This window comes from Pelobates fuscus, chromosome 2 (genome assembly GCF_036172605.1).
Source record: "Pelobates fuscus isolate aPelFus1 chromosome 2, aPelFus1.pri, whole genome shotgun sequence".
Taxonomy (NCBI): Eukaryota; Metazoa; Chordata; class Amphibia; order Anura; family Pelobatidae; genus Pelobates; species Pelobates fuscus.
Genome location: NC_086318.1, coordinates 434,277,295 through 434,288,438, shown reverse-complemented (window position 1 = coordinate 434,288,438; position 11,144 = coordinate 434,277,295). Strand labels below are relative to the sequence as shown.

The following is an 11,144-nucleotide window of genomic DNA, read 5'->3' as shown; positions in this document are numbered from 1 at the left end:
ACTGTGTATACTGATAGTGATTAATAACACTGTGTATACTGATCGTGATTAATAATAACACTGTGTATACTGATAGTGATTTAATAACACTGGGTATACTGATAGTGATTAATAACACTGGGTATACTGATAGTGATTAATAATAACACTGGGTATATTGATAGTGATTAATAACTGTGTATACTGATAGTGATTAAAAATAACACTGTGTATACTGATAGTGATTAATAATAACACTGTGTATACTGATAGTGATTAATACTAACACTGTGTATACTGATAGTGATTTAATAACACTGTGTATACTGATAGTGATTAATAACACTGTGTATACTGATAGTGATTTAATAATAACACTGTGTATACTGCTGGCCTCCTGCTATTATACTGTTTACTGCGGCCTACTGTCAGTGACGTCACTGTTGCCATGACAGCCTTGGGAGAGCCCAGCCAGAACACGGGCCTATTTATCGCCCTTTGCAGTCGCTATAGAAACGGGCGGGTTGTAGGCGTGGCCCAGCAGTGGGAAAGAGCGCGCGCAGCTAGAATAGAGCGGGATCTGTCTGGAGGCCCCGAGCTACTCTACTGGATGACGTCACGGCATTGTCCTCTCCGTGCAGCTGGCCCCTCCCACCCCAGGCGTGCCGTGCGGTGTGTCTAATAATGGGCATGGTGTCTCCGCTTGACTCCTCCCCCGTATTCTAATTGGCTGTGCTAATCCAAGCTCCGCCCGCTAGGCGTCGTCCCAGTTGTGTGGTGACGCAGCTCCGCCCGGCTGGGATTCTTTGGCTGTGCTGAGTGAAGCGCAAAATGGCGGACGGAGAGCTGAACGTGGACAGCCTGATCAGCCGCCTGCTGGAGGGTAAGCAGGGCGGGGGAGCCCGGGGGGAGAGCTGCGGGACAAGGGGGAGGGCCTCAGGGAGAGTTGGGGCCTCTGCGGCCTGGAAACCAGCGGTATCGGGCGGTGTGAGGCCCGCAGTGAGGGAGAGGGTGTGGGCTGAGGGAGAGAGGGGCCTGGCACTCAGTGAGTGTCCTCCTAACACAGCCTGGCACTCAGTGAGTGTCCCCCTAACACAGCCTGGCACTCAGTGAGTGTCCCCCCCCCTAGCACAGCCTGGCACTCAGTGAGTGTCCCCCCCTAGCACAGCCTGGCACTCAGTGAGTGTCCCCCCCTAGCACAGCCTGGCACTCAGTGAGTGTCGCACAGCCTGGCACTCAGTGAGTGTCGCACAGCCTGGCACTCAGTGAGTGTCGCACAGCCTGGCACTCAGTGAGTGTCGTCCCCCCTAGCACTCAGTGAGCGTCGTCCCCCCTTGCACAGCCTGGCACTCTGTGAGTGCTCCCCCTAGCACAGCCTGGCACTCTTTGAGTGCCCCCCCCCCTAGCACAGCCTGGCACTCTGTGAGTGCCCCCTTTCCCTAGCACAGCCTGGCACTCTGTGAGTGCCCCCCCCCCTAGCACAGCCTGGCACTCTGTGAGTGCCCCCCCCTAGCACAGCCTGGCACTCTGTGAGTGCCCCCCCCCCTAGCACAGCCTGGCACTCTGTGAGTGCCCCCCCCCTAGCACAGCCTGGCACTCTGTGAGTGCCCCCCCCCCTAGCACAGCCTGGCACTCTGTGAGTGCCCCCCCCCTAGCACAGCCTGGCACTCTGTGAGTGCCCCCCCCCCCTAGCACAGCCTGGCACTCTGTGAGTGCCCCCCCCCAGCACAGCCTGGCACTCTGTGAGTGTCCCCCCCCTAGCACAGCCTGGCACTCTGTGAGTGTCCCCCCCCTAAGCACAGCCTGGCACTCTGTGAGTGTCCCCCCCCTAAGCACAGCCTGGCACTCTGTGAGTGTCCCCCCCCCTAGCACAGCCTGGCACTCTGTGAGTGTCCCCCCCCTAGCACAGCCTGGCACTCTGTGAGTGTCCCCCCCCCTAGCACAGCCTGGCACTCTGTGAGTGTCCCCCCCCTAGCACAGCCTGGCACTCTGTGAGTGTCCCCCCCCTAGCACAGCCTGGCACTCTGTGAGTGTCCCCCCCCTAGCACAGCCTGGCACTCTGTGAGTGTCCCCCCCCTAGCACAGCCTGGCACTCTGTGAGTGTCCCCCCCCTAGCACAGCCTGGCACTCTGTGAGTGTCCCCCCCCTAGCACAGCCTGGCACTCTGTGAGTGTCCCCCCCCTAGCACAGCCTGGCACTCTGTGAGTGTCCCCCCCCTAGCACAGCCTGGCACTCTGTGAGTGTCCCCCCCCTAGCACAGCCTGGCACTCTGTGAGTGTCCCCCCCCTAGCACAGCCTGGCACTCTGTGAGTGTCCCCCCCCTAGCACAGCCTGGCACTCTGTGAGTGCCCCCCCTAGCACAGCCTGGCACTCTGTGAGTGCCCCCCCCCCCCCTAGCACAGCCTGGCACTCTGTGAGTGTCCCCCCCCCTAGCACAGCCTGGCACTCTGTGAGTGTCCCCCCCCCTAGCACAGCCTGGCACTCTGTGAGTGTCCCCCCCCCTAGCACAGCCTGGCACTCTGTGAGTGTCCCCCCCCCCCTAGCACAGCCTGGCACTCTGTGAGTGTCCCCCCCCCCTAGCACAGCCTGGCACTCTGTGAGTGTCCCCCCCCCCTAGCACAGCCTGGCACTCTGTGAGTGTCCCCCCCCCAAGCACAGCCTGGCACTCTGTGAGTGTCCCCCCCCCCAAGCACAGCCTGGCACTCTGTGAGTGTCCCCCCCCCCAAGCACAGCCTGGCACTCTGTGAGTGTCCCCCCCCCCAAGCACAGCCTGGCACTCTGTGAGTGTCCCCCCCCCCAAGCACAGCCTGGCACTCTGTGAGTGTCCCCCCCCCCAAGCACAGCCTGGCACTCTGTGAGTGTCCCCCCCCCCCAAGCACAGCCTGGCACTCTGTGAGTGTCCCCCCCCCAAGCACAGCCTGGCACTCTGTGAGTGTCTCTCCCCCCCCCCCCAAGCACAGCCTGGCACTCTGTGAGTCTCCCCCCCCCCCCCCCCAAGCACAGCCTGGCACTCTGTGAGTGTCTCCCCCCCCCCCCCCCAGCACAGCCTGGCACTCTGTGAGTGTCTCCCCCCCCCCCAGCACAGCCTGGGACTCTGTGAGTGTCTCCCCCCCCCTAAGCACAGCCTGGCACTCTGTGAGTGTCTCCCCCCCCCTAAGCACAGCCTGGCACTCTGTGAGTGTCTCCCCCCCCCTAAGCACAGCCTGGCACTCTGTGAGTGTCTCCCCCCCCCCTAAGCACAGCCTGGCACTCTGTGAGTGTCTCCCCCCCCCCCCCCCCTAAGCACAGCCTGGCACTCTGTGAGTGTCTCCCCCCCCCCCCTAAGCACAGCCTGGCACTCTGTGAGTGTCTCCCCCCCCCCCTAAGCACAGCCTGGCACTCTGTGAGTGTCCCCCCCCCCCCCCCCTAGCACAGCCTGGCACTCTGTGAGTTTCCCCCCCCTAGCACAGCCTGGCACTCTGTGAGTTTCCCCCCCCTAGCACAGCCTGGCACTCTGTGAGTCTCCCCCCCCCCCCCCCCCCCAGCACAGCCTGGCACTCTGTGAGTGTCCCCCCCAGCACAGCCTGGCACTCGGCACCCTGATGCTGCTGGTTATTTGAGGTGGGCTGGGGTGAACCGCCAGGGAATTGCCATGAGTGGGGCAATTTTACAGGGTTATCGATAGCTTAAATAGACAGACACAACAATCCAAACATGGATACCAGGACTGTACATGGGAGGGGGAGGTGCAACATATGTTGTACAGGGGTACACAAGCAATGCCGCCTTGATAAACACATTGTAGAAACCGCTTATTTTTGGGTTGCTAATAAAAAGGGGGATGTTATAGAAGGAGCTCTGTTCATTCTCTTTATTTCTCATCTAGGTTTAGGACAGCAGTATCTCCTTAAGGGGCAGGGGATTGGGTAAACTTTACAGCAATCGGCAATCAAGGGGGGGGGGGGGGGGTGCTATGTACCTAAGGTGTACAAAGCAGGTTGGGCCATCAGTCTAGGGATACAGTAAGTGTTACGCCTACAGCTCTTGAGGTGATAATGGTAGGGTGTGGGTAAACCTTATAGGAAATTTAGATCACTTGGGTGCTACAGATACTGTGCACAGTAGCGCTGAGCTAAAAGTAGTCTAGGTATGGGAAGGTATGAGATTATTAAGGATATTGTGTACATTTGCAAGGGGCTCTGAGCTGTACATAGTAATAGGATTTGCTTTTGGTGTTTGTTTTTGTACTGACTGGGATGATATTGTCTTACTTTGTGTTTATTAGAGGTAACATTGCTGCTTATGATAGAAATGTCAATGAAAACAAAGGACTTTTGTGAAGCCTGGGTAGTCGTGGATTGGTGTTGTGTAAGAATAATAAAGAAAGCTTGGAGCCCTGGTATTTTTTTCTAGGAGCTAGTCTGTTGGAGACTGTGTTTGTCTAAACACTCAATATAGTTCTGTTCGTATGGCATACTTAAAGTGAGTTAGATGCGAGTATAAATATGTAAAGATCTAATAAGATGACAATTTTTTTTATAAAGCTGAAATGATTTTTTTCTACTGATACTAGGCATTGTTGCAGCCAGACTTTGTTTGAAGTCAAGCTACTGGGCTGTTTATTAGCTGAATTGTTTCTTTAAAAAAAAATCTTTGCTAAAGTATTTTATGCTCTATATTTGAGAAGTAGGTTGAATTGCCATTTGGTTCATAATTGAACATCTTTGAGGCATGATGTAAATATCACCACGGTACAATAACGTGGGACTATCGCTTCCTTCCACTTCTAATTTCTGCAAGAAAACTACCTATACACAGATTATTTCCTTGTTTATTTAAAATGTACCGCTGGTATTTTTTTGGCAGTGTGCAAAGTTTTTCTAATTTCCCTATATAGTTTCATTGTTTTTCTGGTTTGTCCACAATCAGGGAATTGAGATGTGTTTTATTGCAGTGTACAGCACAGGCTTAGGGGAATGCAACAGGAACAATTGTATGTAATGGGCTAATGAGAATCCAGGTAGGCTGCACAGTGCTAATACACACTGTTACTATGTACTAATGTTTCTAATACACAGAAGGTGCAAACATGTCATTAAATGGTGTATAATGCTCTGTACAAACCTCTGAGAAGGCTGAGACAGCACCCATAAGTTCATTTTAATGTTCTGAGCGATAAATTGAATCCTGTTGTCTTGCATGGCATAAAGGGGTGGACACCCGACCTGTCCTTGGTTTGGAGAAGTAGATATGGGGAAGATTTTCACACCGATTTGGACCTGCAATTCAATTGGACGCCTGTAACTTTGGACTAATAAACATGCCTCAAATTGCTGTTGAGCTGGTTTAATTTTCTTATTATGGTTTAGACAGCTGTTTTTCTGTAAACTTTTTTTATTTTTTTTATTCATACCAACTTGGACTATTTTAAAGCAACATGCTAATTACCATAAATTTTTATATATAATGTACCGGTATATATATGTGTGTGTGTGTGTGTGTTCCTCTCATAGGCATTGTAACCCCCATACTCGCTTCTCATAGAGAGGCATTGAAACTAATCCTTCTCTCTCGCTCCTATTTGAAGTACCGCTGAAAAACCTGTCATGGTGTTCAGGTGTTATGAAGAGTATTTCTAAAAGAAGTCTGCAGGGACAGCGCTATTAAAGGGGCACGCATAAACACTACAGCGCTTTTTACTCGACCAATCCATCATACGATCTTATCTTAACTTTCACTACCTGATAATATACGATCTTGTTCTATGTCCACTGCTCTGCTGGTCTCTCGTTTAGTCACAGTTACCGTTTGTTCAACTTCCTCCTCTTTCTCTGCTACTACCACTCCAAATATCATGGCATCACAACGGGAATTCCTTTGGGAATATGGTAACAAATTCTTTATTTTCTAGCATGCTCGGGTCCTGGTCACAAAGAATAACTGTCAGCACTATTAAGGAAACAATACAGTACTTGTGGATTTTACCTATGTTATGTTTTAGGTCTCAAAGGGAATCTTTTGTTACAAAAAATCACAATTTGTGGTTGGCTTGGTACATTTAATATTTATGTTCATATCTCCCCTTCATCAAGCTCCCTTTCAGGGTCAGGTGCTGGCCTTAGATATATTTATAATAGATGGTCCTGCAACGCCAACTCTCCAATCTCAACACAGAGATTTCGCCCACCTGGCCAAATCCCAGTTGGAGCCTCACAATCACCCACCTATCGGGTTTACAGTTAGGGCCTCACATGTCACGGCCACACGTTCTTTTAATCTTTACTGTCATCGATAGGACAACACCCAGCCACCACATTAGTGGCTCGAGCCCCATGGCCCAAATCATATAACCTCTCTCCTGCCGCTTGGCAACTAGCAGGGCCTCGCCTGTCATGGGGTTTTTTTTCGCTTCGGCACTTGTTAGAAAACCAGTTCTACAAAGTTTACCAGGGATAAGTTTACCCAGGATCTCGGCTGAACTGCACTTGTAAGGGCATCCCCTTCCCAGCCATGGCAAGAAAAGCTGAACTCTTCAAGCTGCTCACAGCTCATCCCTAGAATCCTGGGGTGGGTCCCAGCTCACCGGGGTACAACTCAGATATACAAGGAACTTTAGACACCATTTTGTCGTCTGTGTCTAAAGTTCCTTGTATATTATCTTGTTGGCGACTGAAGAATTCCTGAAATTTGCAACAAGTACCCTGGAATTCAACTTCTTAATCCTGGACTGACCCAGCTATTTGGCCCATAGCAGGAAACTGGCACAGGCAGCATTATCCGTACACACTAGGAAAACCTATAATAGAGCTATGGTCATTTTTAAGCGGTCCACTGTAGAATTTTACATTCATGATTATTCGATCGAAATCCTGGTAGCATTTGCCACCTTAATCTCAAACTTTCATACAACCCAAACTCTATCTATCTGGAGTACAACACCACATCGTGGTCAATAAATTGGATCACCACACTAAACAAACGTCTACCTATAGATGGGGAAAAAAGTCCAGGCTTTATCGGTCATGCTGGACACACAACCATTTGACCCTCATGCAAATTTGGTCTTAAAAAAAAAAAAAACACTATACTTGGCATTCTATGGGTCTTGAGGCCTAGGGAGTTCATGATGGCAACCCAATAAGACACATTTGTGTCTCATTATTAAAGACTTAATACAGGCGAACATTCACTATATTTTATCGCTCAGGCATTCCAAAGCTAAGCAATTGTGCCATCCGCTAGAAGTGCCCTTCTACCCTACATAGATTCACTGGTGCCCGGTCAAAGTTTTAGACATTTACACTAGGTTAGGGACACCTCCATACATTCAGTTTTTTACTCTGCTAGGCAGAACATTAAGTGGCATTTAGGTTTTGATGTGATCAGTTGATGCAGGTTGTTCGAGTGATTGCTCTGGATAGGTAATGAGTTTAAAGGAATAATATAATGTTGGGTATACACTTATATTAACTCTATAGTGTCCCTGAAGTGACTGTCCACGCATTTATTTAATCTGTGCTCTCCTCTGGTGTTTTGCTGCAAGTCCTTGTGTAAAGTGTGTAATGAAGCCCTGTCTGGTAGGCTTTGTATGGACTCTTCCGGTCGCCATTCCTCAGGTGACTACTAAAGGTGCTACCTGGGGCAGTGCTGCACAGTGTGCAGCACTGACGTTCAGCGTCTCCACCCTCTACATGGAGACTTTCAAATTTCCTCCAAGAGATGAATTGATTCAGTGCATCTCTGAGAATGTGCTGATTGCCAGTGTGGCATTTGGCTCTGCCTCCTTGACTGAGAGCATCAGAATTGACCATCTCAGACTCTTCCTGCACAATGAGATATATCTATTATTTTTTTTTTTAACATTTAAAATTAAATTATATATAAAATAAAGTAATTTAAATGCATTTTGAATATCCATCTCAAAACACATAGAATTATGTGTATATTTTTTTTACCTAATTATGTGACTTTAATTACAGTTGGATGGACCTGCCTGACAACCTAAGCAGAAATTCCAGAGAATTGAATTTGCAAGCCCTATATTTAACTTTGTTACTTTCCAAAAACCTGTACATCTGGGTACTGTTGTGCTCATGAGAGTTGGCTGAACACAAATGAGTGTTTTGAAAACTGAAAACACATGATGATGTTATAAACAACGAGGAAGGCAGTTTTTGAAATGTAAAAAAATAAAATCTAAACACTAACTTTGTGATGAAGTATCTACTAAGAAAGACTGGAGATATCCCATTCTGAATACCTTGTGTTGTCTCATTTTGCAAATAGTATGCCATGATGGGGGATTATTCTCATTCCCAGACTGCCATACAGTCACAATGTGTAAAATCCAGAAAAGGGAAAGCACTTATTTGATCCTGTAACTTTCCAAGTGTTTTTATTTTTTTTTTATTTAGATTTTTTTTCATATTAAATTAATTTATATCTATGAAAGCCATATTTCTCCTGAACATAACGATTAATGTGTGGGTGCACTTATGAAAAAGGTAAGTTAAGTAATTGCCTCTTTCTTTAAGGGTTTTAGTTTTTACCAGTTAATAGCAAGAGCAAAGCAGTTACCCCCTCTGCTGTCACAACCATATTAAAGTATTGTATCCAAGTACCATGACTACTTCAGTGATTTGAACTAGTCGTAGTGCGTGTAGTCTGTGTGCAAAGTTTCACTGTGAAACTCTGGCAGCAGAAAGGTTAAACTCTCTATTTGCAGAGGTGTACCTGCTCTTCTGGCAGCATCATTGGGGTGTCATCAGCCAGCCTGGAATATGACAGAATTGCATTCATAGGCTGAGAGCAGTCAGCTGACACTTTCAGCCAATCAATGGAGAGTACATTGGCACCAGTCTTCTGCACTCTACAGAAGCCGATGTGTCATCCGGCAGGAACTGTTCAGATAAGAGGGCAAACTGTTGCAACTTTTTACATTATAACCATTATAGTTGGTGATAGTAGTTATGGTGCTTGAAGTAACACTTTAAGCATTTGGTTATTTTACCGGTGTTGAATAATTGTTCAATCCTCGACACATTGAATACAGTGCAGCATAGTCTGAATTACAGCTTCTGACTACCAGTCTTTACACTTTGCGAGCATCTCTCCTTCTCATGTTGGAATGAACAAGGCTACGTGCACCAATACAGCCAATACAATGTTGTGAATACCTGTTTCTGCTGTGTTCTTCACCCAAGGATGTGATTCATTTGTTTTTACTGGAGCTTGGAGGGCTTGCTTTCAAAACCGTGACAATTCCTATTTAACATGAAATTGGCTGGCTATTGGGCCGTGTAATGTTTCTGTCCCTAACTTTAATAGTACTGTGTCTTGTAATAACATCTCTTGGGAAAGCTGTTTGGGCTTAGTGTTCTATGGACTGCCTTGCCTTATTTGGTTATTTTTTTAATGCTTTATCTTTCCTATTAAAGTATGGAAATATGAGAGGGCATGGCTGTTGAATGTCATTTTTGAGCCTGGTCATCATTAACAATTTTTTTTTGTGTGTGTGTGTATATTCTTTATTTTAGCGTGCATAAGGATAATAAACAGTTACATTCACTTTTGCAGTACACCAACAGCACATGCATTCGCTATAATTACAGACAGATTTCATAGGGCAAAGCAATGGAAAAAACATACTGCACGTTTTTTTGTAAAGTGTAGGCTTAATCATGAGGACAGTGCTAGTGAGGGGTTGGCTATTGCGGCATAAACATAAGATCTATAGGCACTGTGATTAATTAATGTTTCTCCCGGGAGGCCCCCCAGGTATCGTTAACTATTTTTGACTGAATTTATCACAATTAAATTGCATGAAAACCAAATAAGATGCCACTTCATATATAATTTTATATTAATGTACATTATACACATGGTTAGAGATTCTTTATAAATACTTGAATACGGTGTATTCCTTATGGAAAAATAATTTCCTCATGTCCCTAAAATGGACATTGTTATACCCCTTGGCAGTATGTATTTGTGCCTATTTATACTTTGGCTGTGAGTGTCAGCTGACTGACGAATGTAGTAATGGTGAGTGGTGACTGCCCGTTAATATATTTGTTAGATTAGTTACCTAACTTGGTTAGCTTCAATTTTTCTTTTAGAGTATATTTCCCTGTAGAAAACTGTGGCTTTTGAGGATGTTAGGTCAAAGTTCAGTAGTAGTTTCAAAATAGAATCTAAATTTGGAGTGTTCACTTGATTCCTTTTTACTCAATTCAGTATTTGGTGTGCAAAATGCTCTTACCTTTGTATTTGTATTTCTTCTGATGGTGAGGATTGGCAAAATACATTGCCATGCCTGGTTTGCGTTCTTTACGTGATGGTATCTTGAGTACTTTGCTTGGGCCTTGGTGGCCTCATGTACAACACAAATCTTAACTTTTACTGCCTTTAAAGCAACTCTGTGTTATAATATAAATGTGTGTTCCTATTGCTATTGTGCTCTGGTCAGGAAAGCGTTGGGAGGCTAGTGTACACGTGTGTCAAGCACTGTGCTGCACCAATCAGATCTCTCTGAGAGATAGAAATGCCTCTAGTGGCTATGATGCTGACAGTCTGTAGAACAGCAGTGTTTCAGCTGCAGGGTGCCCATGGCATTGAGATGAAGTGGTTTGGATGCCTTTAGAGTTTCTTTGAGAGACCAGCGTTGGTCAACCAATTCCAGGTCTTTTGGGGACTTGTTCCAAAATAGGGACCTCTTTTTAGAAGGGCGTAATCTTATTTTTACAAGGTTAATCCAACCTTGCTTAAAGTCTGTATGTGCAGTTTTCAGCACATAAACATATATTTGAGGTTGTTGCTAGACTTACACTCTTTAGCACAGGGATTGACAAATTCCAGGTTGCCATTGTGACTAGGAATTTTTTTCCTGGGGTTTGTGAGCCCGTTCAGTCCCCGAGGTGACGGCTGCCTGAAAGCATTTTACTGTATAATAATACTGAAATAGAAATGTGCAAGCTTTTTTGGAATGTTGCTGCGTCATTGACCCCAGCCACTGGAATAGGGATATGCAGTTACTTGGCACTGCTCCCCTGGGATCTCCATAAAGACGCATACCAATCAAAACAAGATGTGTTTATTTTATTTTTTACATTTATTTATTTTCACCCCCTGGTTTCTCTTTGACTGGCTTTGTGCACTGCAAGTGCTTTGTAGTTTATATAGTGTAT

The 11,144-nt window shown here is 46.7% G+C and overlaps 1 protein-coding gene across 1 annotated transcript in view; it reads left to right on the top strand.

Moving 5' to 3' along the window:
• Window positions 1-750: 750 nt before the first annotated feature.
• The window catches only part of PPP1CB (protein phosphatase 1 catalytic subunit beta), a 45,335-nt gene continuing 34,941 nt past the window's right edge, over window positions 751-11,144 (top strand). Inside the window, exon 1 of the mRNA XM_063444084.1 lies at window positions 751-862. Within this exon, the coding sequence (XP_063300154.1) occupies window positions 811-862 (52 nt within the window). The 5' untranslated portion in view covers window positions 751-810. The remainder of the gene's footprint in view (window positions 863-11,144) is intronic.